The following is a 27,468-nucleotide window of genomic DNA, read 5'->3' on the forward strand; positions in this document are numbered from 1 at the left end:
AATATGACCTGAAATGGTGTGATGTGTACAGTATAGAGATTACATGACGCTGCGAGGGGAACAGGTACACACAGATCTAGATCATATCAAAATAATGTAAAGAACTAAAACAATTCAATTTTTATTTGTAATTCTCAAATATTGTTGTAATTGAAGATATTTCAAATGCTATTTCAACCCTCTAGTAATTATTAATGTAGAATATGGCTTTTTTCGGGGGAGGGGGAATTCGAGACAGGGTTTGTCTGTAGCTTTGGAGCCAGTCATGGAACTTGCTCTAGTAGACCAGGCTGGCCTTGAACTCAGAGATTCACCGGCCTCTCCCGAGTGCTGGGATTAAAGGTGTGCACCACCACTGCCTGGCTAGAATATGTTTTTTAAAAAGAAAAACAGATAAATATCACCACAGTCAGAACTCAGAAATCTAATCTAACTGAGCTGAGGTGCTAAAACACTAAAAATCTTCTAAACTGAGTCATCTTAGTCCCTTGGAAAATCAGCCAGTTACATGTAAATTCTACTGTAGCCTGGAGCAGAATCAACATTCCCTGCCCCTCTTCACAAAAAGCCTCTCAAATGTTTGACAGAGGGAAGTTCACAAAGTTCTGAGAAATGAAAGGCACATCCACACCACCTGCCCTATTCTATAAGTACAGGACCAAGTCAAATACACACCAGACAAGAGCCAGAGGACAAGTTTAATCACCCCTACTAATGACTCTCACCAGCTAATCCTATTAAGTCTTCTGTGTCAAGTTCTTGAATAACAGACTGCTCTCAGAAAATACATTTATCTCAACTACAGGGCAGGGTTGTAGTTTGGAAATACTTTGAAAATATATGGGTACTTAGATCTGCAAAGAAGTTCTTAGGCATTTGCTAACACCTTCAGTAAGGGTATCATATTGTGATAATGAAAGAAAGAAAAAATGTAGGGATGTGGTTCAGTTGGCGATTATTCTGCATGCACGCAGACTTGGGTTCAACCTCCAATACTCCATAAACTGAGAGCACATGTCTATAATCCCAGCTGTAGGCAGACACAGTACTGATGAAGACACAGGACATGGAAGAGCCAGTATATTCTTGTACATTCCAAGGGTAACACAAAATGGTCAAGCTGCTATAGGAACAATGCAGCACATGCTCAAAATATGAAGGTAGAGTTCCTATAGAACCTGGATCAAGACTGCTAACAAATCAGGAGGAGCACACCTGTAAGCCAGCACATAGGAGGTAAGTACAGAAAGATCAGGATTTTAAGGCCATCCTTGTCTACACAAAGACCCCGTATTCAAAAGAAACCAAAATAGCAAAAACATCAGAATAATCACATCAAAGATCATGATGCCTTAGACCACAGGAAATGGCAAAGCTTTCTCTCCTGGTTCGAGCATATTGATAGTGTTGATAACGTGCAGAAAATATCCAAACTAGTGTCCCCTACATTCCCACAGCCTGAAGACTGTCCTCACAAGATTAGCTAAACCTACTTCCTCAATTCAGCAGTATACCATAAATCCTGCCTCCATGTTTACTCATAGGCCATATATCCCTGTCTCCTTGGTCAACTGCTGTGCTGAGCTTCCTAGGTGCTGCGGTTACTCTATCAGAAATCCTAGTCCACCTGATTTCAACTTGTCTGTGTATTATTCTTTTCTTCATTCCCTCACTGACCCAGCCAGGCAAACTCCTGAAACCATGCAGAGACACAGCAACCCTAAGAGAACTTTAGAACCAGAGTCTAAGCAAATGTTCAAATAACTTTAACATGCTGACCCAACTGAATGACATTTCCATTCATTTAGTCAAGCTCCGCACATTTGGGTACTGATGACAAGGACATTCACTGCTTTGGAGGTTGGCCCAGAGATTTCTATGCCTCAAACTCTTCTACACTCCACTCTGATACACCGACGATCTTATGCATTAGAAAGCAGGGCTAGCCATCAAAGCTGGTGGGAGATGAGAAAGCATAGTTCACTGTCTTAATTACTTTCCTATTGGGTGAAAAAACACATGACCAAGGAAATATATATATATATATATATATATATATATATATAAAGAAAGCACTTAATTAGGAGCTAAGGCAGTAGCTGAGTCTATATCTTATTTACAAGTATGAAACAGAAAAAGCTAACTAGGAATAGTATGGGTTTTTGAAACTTCAAAGCCCACCCCGCCCCAATGACAAACCACCTTCACCAAAGCCACACCTCCACCTCCTAAACCTTACCAAATTTCTATCAACTAGGGACCAAGCATTTAAGAATGTGAGGCTCGTGTGTGTGGGGGGGGGGGCAGTGGCTTTGCATTTTCCTTCAAACAACCACGTTTGCTCTTTCAAGGAATTAAAAAACAGCTCAAGCTGAAATGCAGGACCACACTGTTAACCCTCATTCCAGGGCTGACCCTAACCACTCAGCTCTCTCTCTCAGTGGGAACATGTGATTTTTATCTAAACAAATATATAACAATACCAAGAGCACTGCCAGAAGACCATTTAAAACTGCCTTTGTATGTTCAACTGAATGGACCAGTAATTTTTTATTGGTGACAACTGCTTTGTACAGAAAATTTCCCAGTGGCTCTCTGTGGGTTTGAGGCCAGCCTGGTCTACACAGCAAGTTCCAGGACAGCCAGGACTACACAAAGATTCTTGTTTTGAAAAAACAAGACAAAACAAACAAAAAAGCTCCAACAACAACAGAGCGCAAAGGGTTAAACTCCCATGGTCATGATGTGCTTTCTAAAAACAATGACTCTGCTGTCTGAGTTAAAATGCACAGAGGTCTCCAAGGATTCATTTTAGGAATGAATAAACCTAAACTTTGCACGTGTACACAGTCCTGATTTCATGACTCGCTTGTCACTCAAACTTAGAGTGGGAAAGACATACATAACCCAGAGGCAGCTCTAGTCCCACCACCACCACTGTCCAAATTAAGGAACACCATACTCTAAGCTGCAAAGCACACTCCGTGACTGCCTTGCTGTGGCATTCACAGAGAATGACTGAACCAAAATAACCTAGGCTGCTTAGGGAATTAAGAACTCAGCAGACAGAATTCCTTACACGTGCTAAATAATTTTAAATAAATCATTTTCTACCGAAAAGTATTATAGTTATAGTAGTTAAATCAGATTTGCCCAAACTGATGCCTCAAGTTCCCAATGACACACAAGCTTCAGCTTCTAAGACATCCCTGGCCTAAGTTTCTAAGTAGTTAAGCTAAGACTGTGAAAGCAAGTTCATTCATTAGACTTTAAAAATTACTCGTTCCATCCCTCTTGCTCTTGCACAAACTACACAAAGTACTATGAGCTCTGTGTGGGAAAGAAAGAGAACATAAACTGGCTTTGGGTCCACCTTCCTTTCTCTGAGCACTTTCACTGTTCCTGCGCTGCAAATGCCCCTCTACAGCAATGACATAGAAGCACTGGGTCTAGAACCCAGGGGAGAATAGGGCACAGCATGGACAGGAGGAAAGGCGGGCAGGAACAACACATCTAAGAGCTACAAAACTAATCAGAATCTCCTGAACAATTGTACAGGTTACAGTTAGCAAAATTAACTGTGCCCAAAGACTTAAGAGTCTGCTTGTCAATGACTCCTTCCTCCCAATGACCCAGGATCAGAAATTCTGTTTCTTTTTGGATAGCTTTTTTGAAATGTGGAAACACACCTGGAAAGGATAATGCATATATAATTCCAAATACTGATTACTCATTTTACTTGCTTTCTTTCCAACGTGTCTAATCAGACAGCAACAGAAGCATTAGTTGGTGTAAAACTAGTTACTCAGAGAAGACAGAAGAAAATACTTCACAACCCTGTGTTCCATCTGTATTTAAATATTCTTATCAGATGCTGATTTCCACACGGTGTTCCTCCACTTTCGAACAGATTTAGGGCAGATCCAACCAGAATTTAACAAGACCCTGATTCATGAAGGCGTGCATCCCACACTACCAAGTGGCTTCCTACTTTCCTCACTACCTCAGTTGAGCCTGGGCTGTCTTAGCATCTGTGTCACGGGCCTAGCACTGCAGCATCACACCTTTTCTAGATCTTTCCGTCTCTCCAATACTTCTTCCAGTCTGGCAGCAGTATAGCTGATATGTTCTGAGGATTATCTACACTCACCTTACTTCTTCACTCTCTAGACACAATCTGCCTCTAAGGTACAGCTTTGCCCTTCTCCCTCAAACAGATTCCCACAGGTTCAATTAACTGTAACATTTGAAAATAATCTCCCAGTTACCCTTGGGAATAGGTGCTGACTACCTTTATTTGACACACTCATCTTTTCTTCTCCATGCACTCAGCTGGTCTTCTCAGTCTCCTCGGTTTTTTTCTGTTTTCCAAGACCATGGCTTTCTAAAGCTCTTTGAAATTAAGGAAGTGGGATCAGTCCTGCAATGTCCCACATAACAGTAATGACTCCCCAAATTGCATCTTCGCTCCAAACCATCCCCCACAATACAATTCTACTAATGGGCACGTGAAGGAGTGTACCTAATCAGTAAAGCAGCGTGATAAACCTTGGCTCGCCAGATATTTTTAAAGGCTTCACAGAGACATAATTCACATATTATACAACTTGTTCGGTGACTCAGTAGTTTTACTATCTTCCCAGTTGTGTACCATGAACATATCTAATTTTAGAGCAGACTCATCACCCAGAAGGAAGTCTGGTATGCCTTGCACTCATCTCCTGTGTCTTCCCAAACACCACCGCTCTTGGTGACCACTGTGAGCTGTCTCCAATTTGCTCATTCTGAACATCACACATAAATGTGATCAGGTATTCAAGTACTCTCTAAATGGCTTCTTTCACAACAGACTCTTTCTTAGTACAATGTTTTCAAAGTTTTCCTGTTTTAGCATGTATAAGTACTTCATTTTTTTAAACAAATAATATCCATTTTATGGATATACCACATTTTATTTATTCACTTATCACCTGACGGACCTTGGGTTTGTTTCCACTTTATGGAACTCCTGGGAACACTCACATGCATTTGTGTGTAGATGACTACTCACATTTGGGGCCTGATAACTTTTGTTGTAGGCCTTCCTATGTACTCTTCAGAGTTTACCAGTGGTTTTGGTCTCTTCCCATGAACTGCCAATAGAACTACAACTGTAGCTTGCTCACCCTACCATGTGTGTATTTAGTAGGTGGTAATAAATACATAGGAGACAGGGTGAACAAGCATATTTGTTTTTATAAACCAGTGGTTCCAAGAAATAGTTTCTCCCACACTGATCCATCAGTACTCCAAACTGAAGACTAGCTAGAGAGACACCAGCATTCACTGACTAATCAGACATCATCCTGGTCTCTTCCACTTTTGTAGTCAATAATCACCTGCTGGACACCTGGATACTCACATGTATATGAATAATGGTGACTCATCACCTCAAACTACACATGAAAAGTTACTCAAGGTGAATCAAAAAGTACAGAAGTCATAGACTATAAACCCTTGTTACCATGGATCAGATTGTTTCTGATTAAAAAAAAATAACAAATTTTTAAAAGTTAGGTAAATGAAACATCATCAAAACTATAAATTTTTGTGCTTTGAAGGATACCACAAAAAGTAAAGATATATAACTTTAACCACAGCACTATAACCACATGTGCTGGCTTACTAGTTTGTTTCTCATGGTTTGCTAAGTTTGATTTCTTCAACAATCTAGGACCAATTACCTAGAGATGGCACTGCCTATAGGCCAATCTGGTGGGGCATTTTCTCAGTTGAGGGTCCCTCTTCTCAAATGACCCTTGTGTCAAACTGACAAAGAACCTTTTTGCAGTGCTGGAGACTGAACCCAGGGCCTTGCACATGTTAAACAAGAACTCTACCACTGGGCTAAGTCGCTCGTACCTTCACAATAAAAAAATACACAATAATATGCAGAGGTAAATGAGTATAATGTCTACCCCTAGTCCCACGAATTTTTTAAAATGTGTGTTTAAATATTACTTACATCTATATGTTAAAATTACCTACTCAAAAGAGTACTCAGAGCTGTAGTCCAGCCCACCAATATATGGAACAATACCAATCACTCACTGGTCACATAAACATTCACTCATAAGCATGAAGTAGAAAAATATTCTCAAGACTTAGGCATGGTGGTACATACAAGAACTTTCGAAACTGAGGCAGGAGAATTGAGCATTCGATGCCAGTGTCTCCAGATTTTTTTAAAGACTTATTTATTAATTACCTCTGAGCCATCTCTCCAGCCCTCCAGATTTTTTTTTTAAAGCATCATTTATGTATACGTGTATCTATGCATGTGTGTATGGGTATCCGTGGAGGTCAGAGGAGGGTATTATGTCCCCTGGAGACAGACAGACAGACAGTTATGAAATGTCCAACATCAGTGCTGGGAACCAAACTTGAAACCTCTGGAAGAGTAACAAGCATTTTTACCAGATTAGACATCTTTTCAGATCCCGCCCCTCTCTTTTGGATCTCACATATCGCAGGCAGGTCTCAAACTCACAACATAGTAGAGGATAACCTTGAACTTCTGATTCTCTAGACTCTACCCCTGAAGGCTGAGATTTCAGGATGCACACCTCATTCAGTCACCCTCAAGACCTTTAGAGGAATTACTTTCTTTGGTAACACTGCAGTAGCTTTTGTCCAATGCTTTATCTACAGATGCCATAAAATATTTTGAGTGTGTATCTTTCAGACAAACTTTGTTTTCAAACTCTTAGAGAACTGTTTTTCTTTTCAAAACAGTAACTCTCTGTCAACTATATTTTCCTCTAAAACAGACACTTTAGAATTGGCTATGATATATGCAGTGTAATTTTTGTTGATTTCACTACATACATAATTAATGTTTTGATAGCTCCATATGGACTGGTAATTTAAAATCTGTTCCAAGTTTTTTCAACGTCTTAGTATGTTGGTTTTCTTGAAACTTGGTCTTGCTATGTAACTCTAGCTGGCCTTGAACTGCTAGTAATCCACCCTCTTCAGTCTCTCAAGTGAATTCTGTGATTACAGACCTGTACTACCATAAATGACTTTCCCCCCACCCCCAAGATGGTTTCTCTGTGTAGTCCTCGCTGCGCTGGAACTAACTCTGCAGACCAGGCTAGCCTCAAACTCAAGATTGGCCTGCCTGTGCCTCCAGAATGCTGGGATCAAAGGCATGTGCCACCACCCAGCTTGATATGTATTATTTTATGTACATTGGAGTTTTGTCTGCATGTATGCCTGTACACCAAGTGAGTATCTGGTGTCCAAGGAGGCCAGAAGAGGGCATCAGATCTCTTGAAATGTGTTAGCTCACAACTGTCTGTATAACTCCAGTTCCAGGGAATCTGACCCCTTCATACCAAATGCACATAAAAATAAATAAATATTTAAAAAAGAAATTTATAGATTAAATATAGAAAGTTGGTTAATGGGTGAAAGATAAAGGATAGGTATAAAAGGAGAATACAGTTAACTTGATAGCAAGCTTCATTCATTCCAATGTGACTGCCCTTGGCAAAGAAGCCTGGAGAATTCCTGGTTTAACGAGTCAGTGGCTCACTTTATCTCATACCACCTGCCTCTCACAGTTAGTTTTCTAGTAGGTAAATATAGTAACTTGAAAATCAAAGCTTACCAGGCACCTTAAGTCTCCAATTTTACAGGTCTCAAACCTATGCACACAAATGCAGCAGATCTTGACTCTGTTGAAACAAAGATGAGCTTCATTCTAAAGCTCTGACAGAACTCTCCATTTCTAATCTTAGAAACAGCAATTTCCTCTGAAACAAACTCTCTTAAAGCCCCAGGAAAGGGCTGATTAAAGACATCTAGAACAGGTTATATTTAATTTTCTACAGCTGGCACAAGTGCATTAGATAAAAGGAGCATGACATGGGGAGTTAACTGTAGGACCATTTTACTCAAAGATGCCAAGAGCTGCTAACTGAGTGTGTTAACTATGCTGTTTCATTAATTTAGTCAACAACCAACATCTCTTTCTGCTTGGAAAAATTATTATTAAAAAAGGTTCAGTAATTTGCTGGAGATCAACTAAGGCTTGAACCCAGGTCTGCCTGAATGAACAATGCGACAAGCAGGCACTACAGTCCCCTAAGGCACAACGAGACGCCTGGCAGCAAATGCTCTGGACCGAGAGCCTATCACTAACTTAATACATACACTTAAACAATTCATAAAGACAAAACCAGACCCTTTCTAAGTAAAGAAAGCCAGTCACAAAATCTAATTTAATCACATATCCAAGAAGAAAATGTCTCTAATGCTGAATAAATATACATTTTGCACATTTTGGCTTTTCCTTCCTCAGTCAGCAACAGCCTTATTAGACACCAAATGTTTTCATATACTCAACTCTCTTCAAAAAAGTAGTAAATGCAACTTTACATGTTCTACATAGTTTACTATACTATGGTATAATAAAATTCCATTTCTCCAAAAAGAAGAAAAAAGCTAAGACTATAAAGGACTGAGCTTTATGATTAAGTCTTCTACAAAGTCACCACAAACACAGCCCTTCCCACTACGAAAAGGATATAGTTTGGAGGGAGAAAATTCCAGCTCAGGACTTGGTTGGCTAGTGCAAGGTACCGCTGAAACACTGAAGACATCTGAGCACTGAGATTCTCCCGCCTGCTGAACTCCTGCAGAACTCCAACCGTTAACATGAAGATCTGGCGAAGGTCTTCTTCCTATGCTCAATAAATCACACAAAGTTTTGTATGACACTTAATCAAAATGCATTCCTTTTTAGAACCATAAAACAAACATGAACCTTAAGGTTTCCATTAGATTGCTCTACTTCTTTAAGAATGTTTTCCATCTTGAAGCCTCTAACCAAAATTTACATCAGTGTGCTTCCAAGAGGTACCAATGACTGTAATATAAAGGCTCCTCCATGCAGGAAACCCTGTGAAGGTGAATGTGACTGTAGAGCTGGAAGAGTCAGTTGCTATAGTGCAGAGCCTTAGGACTCAAGCCAGTGCCTTCACATAACTTTACTCCGGAGCCAAACAATACACACGAGAGACAAAGAGCCCTCACCATCTGCAATAACATTTTAAATGCATGACCCTCTTCGGCATTGTGCCAGTTCTATTTTTAAGGCCAGCAGAATCCTATCAACTGAAATAGTTATAGCTAAACACGATAAAATGATAAGCTAAGGATATTTATTATAATATTCTCTTTTTGCTGTTTAAAGATGAGTCTTGAATAATAAACTTACCAATTACAGTAACAAACCCTCCTATTTACTATATCCAATATTGAAATCTCAATACAAGTCTTCAGGCGTAAGCTATCAAACATTCAAAACAAATTTTTTTGCCATTAGGAATAAACTGGGCAAAAAGTAGACTGTCTAATAATTAAAACATAAAAAAAAACAGTACCTGAAAGACTCGTTTGCAGTTACCATGGAATTCCATACTCAGTCCAATGTTGCTAGTTTTACTTGAACTTGAGAACTCACTCAATAGTGCAGTTAGAATAGAACAGGCCAGAGTTTGCTAAATTCAATAAGAAATAACTGTAAGGCATGACTTTTTTCAAAGCTTTGTTTCAACAGATTTTGCTCAAATATATTCTCTGTATGCTGTCTGTCTGAGCTTTGGAGCTTCTAACTGCCAAGCAGAGACCTGGGTGCAACTAAGACGACTTGCTCTCTTTTGCAAAGTAATGTGGTAAATGCTAACAGCGCACCTCAGCGCAAGTCAGCGCACATCAGTGTAGGACTGGAGCTCAAGACACGACTCACTCAATCCTAGAGTTCAACTGATATTTTACATAATTATTAAGTAATTAAGTAATTGTTGAATGCCCTGTTTCATTTAACTTACACAACAACCCATACATTCCTTTTACACCTAAAAGGACCATGACTTGAAGAAGATAGATTATTACCAGAGGCCACCAACATTCAGACTCGGGTATCCCACTCTATGTTCTGATGAATGTAAAAGCATTCTCAAACAGTTGAAAAGTAACACAGACTTTAGTCTCCAAAATATCAAACAGTACCTCAAAACTTTTTAAATCAAAGAAAGAAACTTTTCTTTTTCACTGGATCCACCAGATAGAATACCACTCATTAATCTTATTCACAGATTATTTAGAGCCAAGGTAATAAGGATGGAGATAAGATATGAATTATTTTGGCGCACTTCCAGGGGTTAAACAGAAATATGCACACTACCTCTGAACAACCGAAAGATTAAAGTCAAGATGATACTATTTCTGCAAGCTTATACAACAGCTGAACACAGTGGGACCCACCCCACCAACTGCAACATCTTTGTTCAGAAATGCTTCTGATGTTAGTACCTTGACCTTACAGATGCTTAGCTTGGCAAATCTTAGCAAATAGATATAAAGTTAAAATTCCTAAAGACTGTAAGGCTGATATTTGCTTAAGGTAAGTGACAGTTACACAGGAAAAAAAAAAACCTACTTTTTAAAAAGCACTTAAAATTTTCCTTTAAAAATGTTTTTCAAATTTTTAAAGGAAGTAGTTACTGTTTACCTCTTAATATCAATGAAAATAAGCACAGGTATGTAACTTCATACAGGCTGGAGAGTCCGGAAGTTATCTATCAAAGGTGCCTTCTAAAATGATGCACGTTCTCTAGATACTCTTAGTCTTTGTGCACACATATACACCTGGGTTTTTAATAATTGGCTGTACTGAGAGTTGAACCTGGGTCATTGTGGCAAATGCTCCTCATAAGAAATGAACTTAGCCCAGTCCCCACCACACACACATTCAGAGTTTATTTCAAAATATACACTACTTTAATACAAAAGTTCTTTCAGCTCTAAATCTTCAAGAAAAAATATGTGCCTGTTTAAATACCATTGTAGACTAAAGAAGATGGTTTGAGAAATCAGGTACAAGCCTCTCATAATGAGAAAATCATCCCTGTCTTACTGCTCAAAGGGATTTCAGACAGTTATCAAGTAAAATAATGTTCACTTTAAAATGGCTTCCTTTTAAATGGTTAAAGTGCCAGGTGTCAGCTGAGCATAGAAGCATCATAGTCCATAGTTCTTCAAATCCTCAGTATTTGGAGGCTGTGGCAAAGGGATCACTTGAAGCCAGCTTAAGACTATATACTGTGACACTGCCACAAATATACTCCCCAGAAAGCTATCACTGTGTCACAGATACAGTCAAATAAAATTGATCATCTGCAAATGTGATTATATGTAGAAATACACACACACACACACACACACTTGTGTGCACTTATGAGAGATTTAGAGGGGGAAATACACTAAATAAAATAATAGACAAAATTAAATTAAATTAATAAAACTTGTAGGAAAATATTAACTCACTAGACCTAATAACTTCTAAGACTCTATAATTCTAAAGACAATATTTAGTAGCCTATATTTTTGTAAGTTAGTCTTAGTATTTCATCCATCCTTTCTAAATAAGACCTTATTGTCTATAATATTATCAAGAGTTAAAATATTTGAAAAAATATCTTCTTAAAACAAGAAAATTAACTTCGGAATCTCAGGTAAGCTATCAGTCACGGAACACAGTTCCCACATGAACTTACATGAAAACAGAAGCTTGTTAAAGGCAAACTGCCAGCATTCTTACTAAGAATGCTCTAAAATACCTTTGCACAAGTAACATTATAACTTAATGCAGGCTGGTTTCTGGTACTTTCACAAAGTGGTATAGTTTCAAACTATGATCATATTCAGATTATTAGTACAATGCCTAACTAATTATTAAAACATATATTTACAATAAAGATTTCCTTTCATATTAAATAAATATTTCCTAAGCTCATATTCATAGCCAAATGAATGGAGGAAAAAACCAAGGTAAAGCTGAAAAGAACTTAGCTGGGTGACTGAGTCGTCCCACAAGTACATTTCCTTTAGCTACACAGTACAGCTCAGCAGACGGGGAGCCAAGAGGCTGACTGCATCAGTAAACAGAGCTACCCCACAAGCAAGCTCACATTTAGGATGCAGACATTAACCCTTAAAGGCAAGTGAGCATATAGTCTCATTCTCCTATCCCACTCCCAGTAATCAGAGTAGTTGTATATTAAGGAAAAATGAGAAAAGAACTCCTAAAAGTGGAAAGGGATCCTACAGACGAACACTCCTTTAGCCCTTATTCTCAATACATGAACATCAAGAACAAAATGTATTCTCATCACAGGTTTTAAAATTATTTTCTCAGTCTATGAAAATGATACAGTATGATCTCAATCTTAGAAAAACTAGAAGGTTAAGAAAGTTCAAAGAAGATAAAATTACCTACAATCTTTTTGTCTGAATTATTATTGAAACAGTAATTTATAGCTCTTTTAATTCCTTAGTGTTTGTACCGTATTAGTTACAGAATAGATAACAATCTATAAACTTTGTACTCCTTTTTCCATTTAATTTTAAAACAAGAAATGGTTAAGTACAAACTTTTGTATTTCACTACATCAGTTAGAAACACAGGAGATCCATGAAGACAATTCTACAATACGGAGAAAGCAAAGCCACTGTGAGCCCTACCTAAAATCATCACTTTCCAAAGAACTGAATTCAGCAATATTTTCAAATACTACAAACACTGAAGAATTCAATCTCTCATTAATTTGAAAATCTTGTATGGATACGAGATTAACATCATGAACTCTAATTACACTACTACTCTAACTAAAGACTGCCAAATAAATAAACTCATTCCTTGGAGAAAGTGAATCAAGACCTGATTATAAAGGAACAAAGCAAAGCACTCTGCTATATATCAACAATAGTTCTCCCTATTCACAAGACAACTAAGAACACCATAAACGTGTAAGATTCTGGGTTCCCATGTTTACTCACTTTTAGTACTTAACTGACATTTAACCCCCTTACAACGACACGTTACCCTCACTCATTATACTGTAATGAAAGTAAAAAGCAGCGCCAGTAGAGAATTTCCCAGGTCAGAAGTAAGAGCTACCAACTCTGCTTGGGAGAGAGCACCAACTGTGGGTCTCACTTACCACTGGAGAAGGTTCCTGTCTGCTTGCTGCAGGCATTCAGTGCTCAAGAGACACAGTGCAGTGCCTTTTACTCTCCCTCCAACGACCAGCACTTTTAAGTGTTATCCCTGCCCTGGCAGTCCCGGCCAGATAGCATTCTATACTATAGACAATGACTCTGATACTTCAGAGGTCAAAAGCAAAAGCTGTCGTTGGAATTTCAGTGAAATCTGATGAAAACCAAGAAACAGAAGATTTTCATACCAAAGAGGGATCTGACTGAAACTACAAGCACAATTCAGTTTTAAGAAGCTATCACAAGAATGCTTCACTTATCTAAGATCATAAGGAATAAATTCATATGTTACTTTCTAAATTCAATAAGTTTGCATCTGGTAGTTTCTAAATTCAACAAAAACATTTAAAAAACTTACACTTTTTACATTTTTCTAAAAGAAGTTCTTTTATATCAGTTATATGTCAATAAATGACTACTTGGGAAACCACGCAAGAAAAAAGGCCTTAAGTCCTTTGACAAAAGGATGTCAGCTCTCCTTGCTTGCCGATTATGTCTGCTTCACAGGTTCCCTCAAGTTGGCAACATAACACCACCAGCAGACAGTTTACTGATCATTCTCATTTGTTAATTTAGAAAGCAAGTAACAAAATCTATTGTGCTGGTGTCTGAGATACATTATAAATAAAAATACTCTGTAGGAATCCTTAGGGATACAAGATGCCTACTGTGTAGACCAGAGAAACAGAAAAATGTAAATTCAAACATTCTGTTTTTCATTTAATTGTAGGCAAGGCATTTCATTATCATGCTAATAAAGTCTCATCTCTAATCCACTTATGGTGGGTTCAAATGCAATGATAAATTGCTAAGTGTTGGGGGCTGTAAACCCAGACCCTGAATTTCCTATAAACAACTTGTTCAGCTGCTCTGAGCAAAACAACTTGTTTTTCCTGTGTTTGTAGCTACTCTGAACATGAGACCCTCAGGAGTTCCTGATGGCAGTGGTTTCTGGTGGGTTTGCCTAGGGCGTGGCTATCAGTTAAGGATCCATATATAAGTGGCTCTGGTAGACAATAAAGGGGCATTCTATTTTTTTTAGATTTAATTATTATGTATACAGTATTCTGCCTACATGTATGCTTGCACACCAGAAGGCACCAGATCTCATTATAGATGGTTGTGAGCCACCACGCGGTTGCTGGGAATTGAACTCAGGACCTCTGGAAGAACAGCCAGTGCTCTTAACCTCTGAGCCATCTCTCCAGTGCCTAAAGGGGCATTCTTGTTTCAAGAATGACCCATGTCTCTGTGTGTCTTTGTGTGTTTAAATCTCCAGGCCCTTGCACGGCTCATGGATGGTCCTGTAGTGCAGCCGATAAACTACAGGCGTAGTGCCGTAGTATACACAGTAGTACGGATGGTACAGTAAGTACTATGTAAATGCAGCAATTAGAATAAGGTAGAGTGAAGGCAGTATTTTTATAATTATCATTAAATTGGGCTGTTTTGGTCCTACCTCTTAACTACCATCTAGTTCTGTCCAATTAGAATGCAAGATAAATTATCATTTAGAAATAAGAAGAGGATTGTTAAATACTGCTTGAATCAATGAATCTTCAGTTACTTGTATTGTTGACAAAGGAAGAGGAAGAAAATAAATGAATGTTTCCTAATATTTTCGTAAAAGATTAATTTTTATGTGTGTGAGTGCTTGCGTTTAGGAATGTAACCAGAAGACAGCATCAAAACTCTTGGAAGAGGAATTACAGACAGTTGTGAGCCACCATGTAGGTGCTGGGAACCAAACCCAGATCCTCTACAGGAATAGTAAGTGCTATGAACTACTGAGTAATCCTTCTTAAATTCTACTCCCATTTTTGTTGTTTATAAATTTAGAACAATAAAGCAAATAAAAAACAGTGCAATAAAGTCTCAATCTTACAACTCATGAGCTGAGAATGCAGTTCAGCTAGTAGAATGCTTGCCTAGCATGCATGAAGCTCTGCTTTTGATTGCAGCCATTGCATAAAACTGGGTGTTGGTGTAATTCTGGTACTTGGGAGATGGAGAAGTCTAAGATATCCATGGCTGTATCCCAAATTTTTGTCTCAAGCTGAGATACATGACACCCGCTCTCAAAGGAAACTGTTTACATAGTATGGCTTTTCATTGAAGTACTAGAAATTCAAAAGTTTACTTACTGGGTGACAATTTAAAAAACTGTCTTCATATTAAAATTCTTACAATAGCACTCATACTTCTCGTCAAAGTCATTCATTTCATGCTGATGAAAAAAAAAACCTCAGAGACAGCTTGCCTTCCTCGTTCACAAGCACAAGACTCCAGCTGACAAAATAGAATGCTCTTGTTCAGAGGGAGGATTGTCTCTTATAATAGCCTGGCTCTTGCCTCGGGATCTCTATTACCAAGAATAAAGTGTATGAAAGGTTGCCATACTATGTAGCAGACCTCCAGCTGCTCTTCTAAGAAAACATCAATGAGACTTTGCGATAAGGGAGATTAACTAGGCTATCACATCCAGGGGCAGCCCTGGGTAGACAAGTGAATTTCTCACCCACTTCTGCTCAACATGAAAAACAGGAAGAAAGGAGGCTTAAATGCTGCATTAACCATCTTTCAAAATGATTTAACGTAGGCTTAGCTTATTATGTCCAAAGGAAATAAAGCAAAAATGAAATAGATTAAAATTGTAGTTTCTATGTCAGCCTCAAAACTTAAGCAAAACAAAAGAAAAAACAAAAAAGAAAAAAATATAACCTAAGCCACTTTTTTAGGAAAGAGAACTTCCCTAGCTCTCTCAAACTAGTTTTGACAGTAGGCCTGACAGTTCCCAACTGAGATGAAATAAACACAGTATTCATCAGAATCACGGAAGGCAGCCTGCTCACAAAGATGAGCATGAAATGACATAGTTCTCAATTGTACCAACAATATACCATGGCACATAGAAAGCTATGCCATCTAAGAAAAGGTTTAATGTCCTACTCTGGTTTGTTTTTGTTTTGTCTTATTATTTTTAGATAACTATTTTTTTCTCTTCTTTCTTTTTTCTTTTCTTTTTCTTTTCTTTTTTTTTTTTTTTTGAGACAGGGTTTCTCTGTGTAGCCCTGGCAGTCCTGGAACTCACTCTGTAAACCAGGCTGGCCTGGAACTCACAGAGATCCACCTGCTGGGATTTAAGGCATGAGCTACCACCACCAGTCCAGATAACTGTATTCCAATGATAAAGAAAGGGTGTGGATTTGAGTGCCTGGAAAAGATATGGGAGGAATTGAAGAAAGAGAAATATAATTAGAATATATTGTATTTAAAAAAAACTATCTTCAATAAAAAAAGTAGTTTTTAAAAAAAGTTTTATGAAGGTTGAAGATCTCTATCTTTACAGCGATAAAGCAAGGCACTATGCTCAAATGTCCACTCCCAATGTTTTACATGCTTATGAAGTTTCCTATAAAATGACTTGCAAGAAACCACATCATAATTCTTTAAAGCATTTAAAGGAAAGCTAAGCTATGGGCTATTGTATATACACAATAATTAGCTTTCACCGGCAGATACGGTTGTCTGTTGTGGAATATTTCTTTACACAGTATAAATATGTGTTGCTATGATTTGTTTGGTTTAATAAACAAGCTGACTGGACAATAACTGAACAGGATAAAGTTAGGTGAAAAAGGAGAATGATGGGATGAGGAAGGGCAGAGTCAGAGGACTCACCAGCAGATGCAGAGGGAACAGGAGATCAATGTACCATACTAATAAAGGTACCATCACATGGCAGATTGTAAATAAGGAATATGGATTAACTCAAAATGTAAGAGCTAGTAAGTAATGAGCCTGAGCTACTGCCCGAGCATCTGTAATTAATATTAAGCCTCAGAGTGGCTATTTGGGACCAGGCAGATGGGACAGGAAAGTGTACCAACACTTGAAATAGTTATACAGGGTGAATTATTAGAGCTGATGCTTCCAAGATTCTGCAAAGAAAGGTTGGGAGGCTGTTAGGAACATGGTACAAACAGTTGCTGCATGAGCAGCCTCTGAGATGATATTAGGACACCTGGTTTACATGCTAAGAAACTAATGCCCAGAGAATTTACAGTGTTTATTTGTTCCAGTTAAGTAGATAGTACTTGACAGAGCTGTAACTAAGTATTAATAAAAAAAAAAAAGCAAGAAAAAAAATCAGTGTTCTACACTTGCTAATTGCCCCAAAACCCATGTAAATATGTTCATGAGACTAGTGCAGGAAGATAGATAACCAACACCAATATTTTGAAGGGAAGTAGCCAAGCTATAGTTTCTGGCCAGTGAAGGTTCATGGAGCTTACATTCTAGAAGTGACATGAGGGAACTGAGTTATCTGACTTAATAGCTCCTCAGGTCAACTCTTTCTTAATCTATAGAAAACCATCAATAGGACTAGCTGGATGGCTCAAGAGATAAAGGTACTTGCCACCAAACCTGGCATGAGTTCTATCCTTGGAACTCATGATTGAAGGAGATAACTGACTCCCAAAAGATGTCCTTTAACCACACAAGTGCTATGGCATACACACATGTATATACAATAGCAAATGGGAGATTTTAAGGAAAATTGGCACCTCTTCATATATCAGATAAAACCACCATATAAAGGTTTCTGGCTATTGATTGTTCCAGCTACTTTCCTACCAAAGCTCTACTCCTTCCTTTGAAGGCTATTCATGTCTCTGAGACTATAATGAAGCCTTAAATTCTTGGACCATTCCCACAAATTCTTCATCATTCAAGAGAAAGATAAATGAGAACATTTCACCAGTCTGTAATCTCATTTTCTGGATCTTCCAAAGGGGCTGGTTTCACACCTCTCTGCAAGGACAAGCACAAATGGCAATGTGTGCTTTTCACTCAACACATAAACAAAGAGATTGTTTGCTTGTTTTTCGAAACAAAGTTTCTCTGTGTAGCCTTGGCTCTTCTGAAACTCACTCTGTAGACCAAGCTGTCCAGAAACTGAAAGATCTGCCAGGGTCTGCAAAACAGAGATCCACCTGCCTCTGGCTCCTAAGTGTTGAGATTAAAGAGCTGTGCCACCACCACCGGGCTGCTTTTTGCTTGTCTGTTTGAATATAGAGATTTTTTTTTTTAATTTACTGTTTCAATGTGGCTAGCGATCTCATTCCATCCTATCATTGAAAATGGTTCTACATACTGAAATGCTAATAATTTAGAATTCCTTGGTCCTGTTATTTAGAAATTTTACTTTAAAAAGAAAACCTTGTTGTATATGGTGGCACATGCCTTCAATTCTAGGGCACTGGAAACTAAAGAAAAAGTTCAAAGACAGTCTGTTACTGTGTTACTGACTAGTCTGAAGCTCACTGTATAAGAGACTGTCTCAAAAACTCTATGTGTGAGGTATGAGGGGGAGGGCAGGTATGTATGTGTGAGGTATGGGAGCAGGGTATATATGTGTGGGGGTGTCTATTTTGACAATTTAAAGAATATCAAGGATATTAAATTTATCCAAATGTATGTATTGTGGGTATAGCAAAATGTTTCCTAACCACACTGTCTGTTCTTTCACCTGTAGAACATAATTATTTTGGTGGCTCAAACAAGTCTAATTATCAAGCTGCCATGAACTACTTTTTGTGCTACATCAAACTTTTTTGTAAGGAACTTACTTTTTTGTAAGGAAAAAGAAGAAAACTCAGTCCCCATCAGGGACTAGGAAAGGCAAGACAAGTTACCTATGTTGTATTCTCCCAGTGCCAAGAGACAAGCAGGAGGGCAAGGATAAGCTGCAGACTCCTGCACTAAAGCCCCAGCTGGAAGAACCAACAAACTGCCCAGGAAGCATTATTCACAGTCTCGGTGTCACAGTTCCAGTCGAACCCTGTCCACCGCAACAAGCCAGACTATCAAAATGCAACAAGATGTCCCAAAGCAAAAACTAAAGGGGGGAGGGGGAGGCAGTAATTTAACTCAGGACATCCAGGGTAGTAAGCACCTGGCTGCACTTGCAATCATTACCATAAAAGGGAACACTACAAGTTCATGTAAGTTATGTGACCATCATTCTACAACCTGCTCTAACACTAGTGCAGATCTACATCAGAAACAGAGATAGTCTATACATGAGGGAGGCGTGTGGTTCCGTAGCACTGCACTTGCCTGTCAAGGGTCTGGGCTCAAGTCCCACCATGACAAATAAATAAGTGCCATACTCTTACAGAAGAGTCCTGAGGAATGGCGTAGAGCCTCACACAGATAGTTCTCAAGTAATTCAAGAAAATAAATTGTGAATAGTTTAAAAAAAAACTACCAAGAATATTTAACATCTGATACTTATTGCCAGGCACTACCAATCCCAGTTCTAGAGGGACAGATCTAGAAGGGTCAATCAGAGCTGGTCTGTAATACCAACTTCTGCTTCTCCAGCCTCTGGCAAAATTACTACAACCAGACATTCCCGAAATGAGGACAGGAGGGGAACTCATGCTCCCTGAAGTAATTTGGTCAAGAACAACAGCCTGACATTTGCTCACCTGACAGATGAAGTCATGGTGTAGTTAATGATTTTTATTATGCCAGATACCACTTATTTTTAACTCAACCGTATCTACAATTATTGGTACTTTCCAATGATTATTAAAACTGAGGGTGGGGAAATGTTCAATAGAAATGATGACGAATAATGAAAACCCAAGTACAGTGGCACATGCCTTCAATCCCAGAATTCAGAAGGCAGAGGGAGAAAGGCAGATCTCTGAATCCCAGGCAAGCCAGGGTTACATGCTAAGCCCAAGTCTCCCCACCCACAGAAAAAAGAATATCACGATATATTCACTCATCACGTTTTACAATCAATTAAAATGATTATGAGCACAGTACTAACATATAAAAACATAGACTCAAACAAAAAGGCTAAATATATTTTATCTGTATTATACACACATATTTAAAAATCAGAAGAAATGCCTAAACAAATAAGACTGCTTGGCACATTAGTTTGTATGTTTTTGTTTTATACTATTGCCAAAATGCTACTGTGATAGGCAAAATGAAAAATTTTTATAGATACAAGCAGTTAGCATACTTACCACAGTGGGATTGCCACTACTTATCAATTGGCTGACTTCATGAAAAATGCTTTTGCAGTCAATTGACTTATCTAATGATCCTCGTTTTACAATTACTGCTACTGCTAATAGAATCTGTTCCCGAACATATTTTTGGAGGCTGCAAAACATAAAAAGTGTGAAAACATTTACCTATATCTACTATTAAGATAGGTGGCACCTCTGAGCGACAGTACAAACATCCATTCCCAGCCAAGGCATTCTGTAAAAGCCTATTGATCACAAGAGCACGGAGACTTAAATGCCTCTTCGGAACCCCTTCCTAAAGGTCAGCCTACAGAAACAGCAACCTTATAATGTAACCTCTCAAATGTCACAAAGATGTGCCCTTGCACCCTTGGGACATGTCACATCCCTTACCATAGGCAACAAGACCAATCCCAGATTTCCTGGAAGAGTCCCAATGTCCTATTGTCCTGATTAATTATTAATAATGCTTACTTTTCCTTTCAAATGTGTTTCAGTTTGGACTTAAGTTATACATACAGTTCATGCGCCTTTAAATAGCCAAGTGCCTTCTCTGCTCTCTGACCTCATACACTCAGTACAGCAGGCATATGGAACCTCAGTTCCTGGCTCCACACTCTTATACTGCCAGGCCTATGAACGTCTATTCCCTCTGCTAAAACTGTGGTGTCACTTCCTGCAGAAAGCTATCATAAGGGCTCAAGGCACCAGCATGTGGCATGACTTACCTGCTACAACTAAACTCTACCCTGAAGATCACCACCCCACTCTAAGCACACTAGTGTACGTAAAACTCAGAATTTACCATATAGAAGACATTTATTGAACATTTACTTTCAAGCATGTGTCCCGACATCAAGACTAAAGTCAAAATATTCCTACAAAATACAGATTTGGGCTGGGGGTGGTAGCTTATGCCTTTAATATCAGCACTCAGAAGGCAGAGGCTATTGAACCTCTAAATGCCAGCCTACTCTACATAGTAAGTTCCAGGTCAGGCAGGACATCATAGTGAGACCCTGCCTAAAATGGGGAAAAAACAAACAAACAAACAAACAAAAACAAAACAAAACAAAACCTCTACTGGCAAGGATCAGAAAATTAAAACATTTACTGAGCTTTATGCAGGGGTTTTTGTAAATTAACATGTTCAAAAAACACTGTTAACTCCATTAATTATCAGAAAGTTAGCAAGAAATATTAGTCACATATATCAGGCAAGGTCACAGAGTCAATGTAGCAGAACAGGAAGGCACATTTCTTTCTTGACTATTATGCTATCTGCCCCTTGGAAAGGAGACACAGTGTAACAAACCTGTACATGTAGTGGTGAGGACCCGTGCACACTAGACTGTACAACATAAGCTATCTATATATAATATAATAATCCTACCTATATAGTACACCAAATTTGCTACTTGACTTTAATCCACACGAGCAAGTGCATTAGAAAAATTAGATTCTATAAAATAAGAATGTCAATGTCATTAAAGACCAAAAAAAAGGAGCAGAATTACTCTGACTTTAAAGGGATGTAACAGGAGCTGGAAAGCTGGCTTAGTGGTTAAGAGTACTCATTGATCTTGCAAAGCACTTAGGTTTGGTTCCCAGCACCTATTAGTAGCCCAAAACCACCTATAACTCCAGCCCTCTTCTGAATTTTTGGGGCACCAGGCACACACATGGTGTGCATGTACACATACAGAAAAAATATCCATACAAAGCAGCTGGAGAGATGGTTCAGCAGCCAAGAGCACTTACCGCCCTTCTAAGGCTCATGCACATACACTACCAACTATAACTCCAATTCTAGGTGATCTGACACCTTCTTCTGACCTAGGGAACATGGGTTCAGTTCCCAGCATATACACGGTGGCCCACTACCATCTATAACCCCAATTCTAGAGGATCTGACACTTTCTTCTGACCTTCACAGGCACACATGTGGTACAGACATATATGCAGGCAAAAAACTCAAACATATAAAATAAATACATCTAATAAAAATTAAACTATTCATGCACATAAAATACTTTGGCATAATAAATGAACATAACATCTAACTTGTAATCAAATCCTGGACTAAAAGACAACATATTTTACCTAATGATAGAAAGCAAACATTAACAGAGACAAAGAGACAGACTGCATATTAATAAGAAAAATGGCCCATAATGGAAAGATATACCTAACATTAGTAAAATAATTGAGGAACTCAGAATATGCAATCAGAATGATATTAGACTACTGACAGTGTGGTCTCAGGAAAGACACACTCAAGTTTAAGATGACAACATTGTAGTTATGCATGGCAGTTTGCTCAGATGTGACAAGATGTTAACTGAGTTGCCAGGTGGTGGTGGCACACGCCTTTAATCCCAGCTCAAGAGGCAGAGGAAAGGCCCGTGGAGTTCCAGGACAGCCTGGTCTACAGAATGAGTTCCAGGACAGCAGGGGCTACAAGAGAAACCCTGTCTCAAAAAACAAAAATGAAAACAAGTTAACTGAGCTTCTACCAGGAAAGGGGTGTGTGTGTTCACTGTGCTGCTGTATCATCTTTGCCAAAAGTTTTAAGAAGTACTCAAAATAGTGTAGGGAAGAGGCAGTGCTTACCTATCATACACAAGACCTTGGGTTCCACCTCCTGATACCATACACAGCACTAACACACACACAGTTGGGGAAAATCAAGTGAACTATTTCAACACAGAACCTTTCGTAATCAACTCTAAAATAGTCTCTAAACTAATCAAAATGATTTGAGAATGGAATTAATCTGGATAGTAGAAGAAAGCACATACATAAACATCAAGGAATATCTCTCCCACATCACATCTACCCCAGTTCTCAGAGTTCTGGGTTTCATGGAATGGAGTGGGAAAGGCTGCCAAGGAGGTTAAAAATTCTACTGAGACCCCAACTACTTAGGAAAGACACCCCGTGACAACAGTTGACTCAATCACATGAAAAGTGCCATCAAATCACTGTTTGATTAAAGTGAAAACAGAACAAAAACCAAGAGAAATAAAGAGGCTTTATGACAATACCTAGACCTGGGAACAGGGTGTCACAAAGACTGCTCGTCAGACATAGGGGTCTAAATACTAAAGCTACTAGTGGCATACAACTATTTCTTTTCTTTTTTTCTTTCAGTTTTTAGTAATACTCTTATACTGTAGGCCAGTCTAGCCCTGAGCTTGAAGTGATCCTTCTGCCTTTGCCTTCGAAATCAGGTGTGATGTGCCCCTCCTAGTTTAAAACAAAACAGAAAATCTGAGCTACATACATACTCAGCCCCTAATTCTTTAAACTCTTGCTACAGATAAACATAGACTTTATGTTTAGTTCCTTTTATTACATAAATATAAACGCAAAGATTTCTCTCAACTTCTTTTTAACCATGAGAATACACTATCAAATTTTATTTCAAATTATTTTGCCAGGGTAAAGATCAAAACAACCATCATTATCACTAAAATAAAACAAGAATGTGTCTATTCCATACAGGAACAAACGCATAGGCTTGTAAAAATGTTTAAGCATTAATAAAAATTCACTTTACCTCTCCTAAAATCTGACCTTTTTCAAAGTAAACAAAGAATGTAGCGCTTTTTCTTCTAAAATATTTTCTATGCACACACATGTACCATTTGGCTTGTTGATGGCTTAATTTCTTCCTCTTCCTCTTGGGGATATGCAGCTACATCTTATATTACTTAGTCCATGCTAAGCTTCGTAAACATATTAAAAGAAATAAAATACCCTACCACACACCTAAGAACAAGTAAAGGTAAGTTCTGACAAAGTCAAAAGTAAAGTTGTATTTATAACCAAATTCTCCAAAATTCAACAATAAAACTATTTTCTTTAGTATCAGAAACTTAAGGAAAGTTATGATTTCATCAAGTATGAAAGCAAACTACAATGAGATGTATGAATTTTCTTTTTTTTTCCCCAAAGATTTATTTATTTATGTATTCAGTATTCTGCCTGCATGTATCCCTGCAGGCCAGAAGAGGGCACCAGATCTCATTAGATGGCTGTGAGCACATGTGGTTTATGAGAATTGAACTCAGGACCTTTGGAAGAGCAGGCAAAGCTCTTAACCACTGAGCCATCTTTCCAGCCCCATATATGAATTTTCAAACTACAAGCCCTAGCATAGAGCTTGCCCATAAACATCATCATTAAGAAGGGATCTCTAAAAGGACAGATCACAGACTGAACAAGGGTATTTTAGCAGTGCCGCCCCAAGTACTTACTGAGGCCTTTGCAAGACATAGGTTAGGAGGAATGTTCTCAGCGACTCGATACTGCCTTTTTCCAAGAGAACCCATTCTCGGACAACTGCTTCCATTATGGCTGTGGCAGCTTGAAAAAGGACATAGTCCACTTTACTCGTTTCTGGGAAGAAAATTAAAATTTCTCTTTAAACAGTAATTCATATGATCTTGTGTATTTTGCATTTATTAATTTTAAGACAGAACTTTTCAGACAAGGAATAAGATGGTTACCTGTTCTGTTTTTAATCCAGTGACCTTGCTCTAGCACCACAAAGAGGTTAGTTCCTCTCAGAAGACACCTCAGGCAGGTGGCAGCTAATCACCGATCACAATTTTCACAAACTTTCCTCACCTCTCTTCAACTGTTACTTCCAAAGCATGAAGAACTAAAAAATAACACAGCTTTAAAAGGTAAAAATAAAAATATGAAGCAATCAGAAAGCGTACTAAGATTCTCACCCTGTGCAAAACTGGAGTGTTTTATTTGAAAAATATCTTATTAAACTGGTCTTTGAACATTACTATTTGTGATGAGTCATGCTGCCAAAATACTGCAGCTTTTAAGTAAGCCTTCAGCAGGATGGCCCACCTCAATAGCAAGTTCAGAAATAAACAGCCACATGGAAGGTCTTTGTCTCAAGTCAAGTACAATGAGCCACATTTACACAAGGTGAGAAGTTCTCCTTACTTTTCTGATTGCAGTACTGATCAAACTGAGTAATCCCGAGGCTACACTTAGAAACCCAGCTACCTGGCAAACTCAGAGGAGTTGAACTAAAACCTAAACCAGAGAAAAAATAGAAAATTAACACACCTTAGAAATATTTTATACTAATTGTCTATTTTTTCTCTTAGTGTATACTGCTACAGTTTTCAAACAGCATTATTAAAAGGGAGAAACAGTCAAAATGAAGTCAAGAAAAAGTAGAAATTCTCGGAAGGTCTACAAAATAACCATGTGAAACTCTTAAGTCTGAATAGACTTCAGATTATGTACCAAGATCACTGAGTATGAGTATCTGAAAGCCACAAGAAATAAACTCCAGGCCTAGAATGGTGCCTTCTAGAACTCAAGACAGAAGTACTGACATGCACCGTTTTCTTTCTAACTCAAACTCGGGTCATTAAAAATGTTGCTAGTGTTCCTAACACATTAACTATGAAAATACAGGAGAAAAGGTGCGCCCTGACTAAGAGTATGTCACTGTAGACAGGAATTCTGAATACAGCAAAAGTAAAAGTACCAATCTGGGCCTTTTGTTTCTACATTTTTGATTAGTCTGTGCTACCTTAACATGAACTGATTGAGACTGATGATTAGAAGTCACAAAAATTTAGAAACTTTAAAATACAATAAATGATTAATTTTTTTAAAAAAAATGAATAGTTTCCAAAAATGTGATCTCATTACCAAAAAAAAAGTTTAACTTTCCAAGAGTGAGGGTAGAGTATATCTATCTCTCTTAAGAAGAAATATGACTGTGTCTGGTGAAGTTAAAGAATCTCACTATAGATTTCTCTGAGAGGATGATGGTTTGTCTTCGTGTCCACCTACAATGAAATACTTAACTACAGATTTGAAGAAGGTAAAATACGAAGGCTTCACAGGATGTTAGGAACAGTATTACAGATGCAGAAGCTGATGTCCCAATGGAGAGGAAATGTGCGGTCACATGACTCCCTAAGTAACACTAATCCATGCTAAGCACATGCCACCAAAGGCAAGACCAAGTAGGCACTTTTGTCAGTCATGAGTCCTGAAACACCCTTATTTTAAACTACATATGCCTCTACCCTAGTCCTTTTTCTGTTCTACACAAGAATTAACATTTGAAAGTTTTCAAGAGACACTTTTTAACTTTTTTTCAACATCTACCTCTACATGGCAGGAAATGAAGGTCTAATTTATTAAGAAACTGTCTAAAGAAAGGAGAAATACTGGAAGAGAAAGTAAAGTTCTAAATTGAAAAGTAGGACTTTTTCAAAAGTATTGCAGTTTCTGATAAACACTATTATTAGCTACCCAAAGAGTATATTTACACATAGCATAAACGTGTAAGTGGAGCTAGAGCGCTCTGCAAGCTAGCCAGTACTCACTAGCAGAGCTTCTTCATACACACAAGCCTCAGTCTCACTGTTCCATGAAGATGTCTGACACTGCAAGGTCTTCCTGCTGAGCTGACAACTCAGCTAGGATGTCTGTCTCCCTGGAGGAAGAGCTGCTGCTGGCTACAACAGCGCTGCAATCACCTGCTTGGGGTTGCTTTGTAGAACATCTGTCTTCTTTGCTACCACAGTAACTTCAACAGTTATGGACTATGAATCATTTGGGGGTGAGCATTCAAGACACACTTTCTCTGTGTAACAGCCTTGGCTGTTCTGGACTCAGTTTGTAGACCAGGCTGGCCTCAAACTCACAGAGATCCACCTGCCTCTGTCTCCCAACTGCTGGGATTAAAGGCGTGCACCACCACTGCCCAGCTTATAATAAATTATATTTTATCTCAAACATGACAGCACTCTTTGGAGAAAAACTGAAAGTGAACTGAGTAATAAAGTTAAACTAATCAAAAAGTGTTCTAAAAACAAAAGATGATCAGTCACTGCAGTCTGACCTGAAAGGCTTCTGTTCAAATCATACGGCTGTAAATTGAAATGCCAGCTCTCCTAGCATAATGACACCTACACCTACCAAAGGTAGTAAAGTCTCAGTTGAAAGGTAAAATTGACAGTGTTACCAAAGACAATTTTCCAAATACAGAGAAGTCACGTTTCCTGGCCCTATTGGATATTCTGGTTTGTTTCACTGTGTGCTGGCTGCCTAAGGTAAGCGAATGGAATCCAAGTCTCCCTGAGAAGGCAAAGAAGTGCTACAGAGGTGACTTCAGAAGTAGTAAGGCCAATTCCTCACATTTCTTGGTTATTTCTTTAGCAAGAATTAAACTCAGGCTTGTTTGTTCTTAAACGAAAATTTAACCCTAAAAAACTAGTAGATTCCTGAGTGCCAAAGATTTCTTAGG

The 27,468-nt window shown here is 38.4% G+C and overlaps 1 protein-coding gene across 3 annotated transcripts in view; it reads right to left on the reverse strand.

Annotated features, from left to right (window-relative positions):
- The window catches only part of Xpo4 (exportin 4), an 87,137-nt gene that overhangs the window by 40,370 nt on the left and 19,299 nt on the right, over positions 1 to 27,468 (reverse strand). The window contains exons 2-6 of one of the 3 annotated variants that reach the window (XM_087912124.1): positions 24,680 to 24,834; positions 24,428 to 24,569; positions 20,160 to 20,298; positions 9,432 to 9,548; positions 8,576 to 8,729 (exon numbers count right to left, since the gene is read on the reverse strand). In XM_087912124.1, coding sequence (XP_087768250.1) covers positions 8,576 to 8,729; positions 9,432 to 9,548; positions 20,160 to 20,298; positions 24,428 to 24,522 — 505 coding nt within the window. In that variant the 5' untranslated portion in view covers positions 24,523 to 24,569; positions 24,680 to 24,834. The remainder of the gene's footprint in view (positions 1 to 8,575; positions 8,730 to 9,431; positions 9,549 to 20,159; positions 20,299 to 24,427; positions 24,570 to 24,679; positions 24,835 to 27,468) is intronic. The other 2 variants (XM_048442033.3, XM_087912125.1) reach the window with 2 other exon arrangements.

Source organism: Myodes glareolus, chromosome 12 (genome assembly GCF_982192425.1).
Source record: "Myodes glareolus chromosome 12, mMyoGla1.1, whole genome shotgun sequence".
NCBI classification, from domain to species: Eukaryota; Metazoa; Chordata; class Mammalia; order Rodentia; family Cricetidae; genus Myodes; species Myodes glareolus.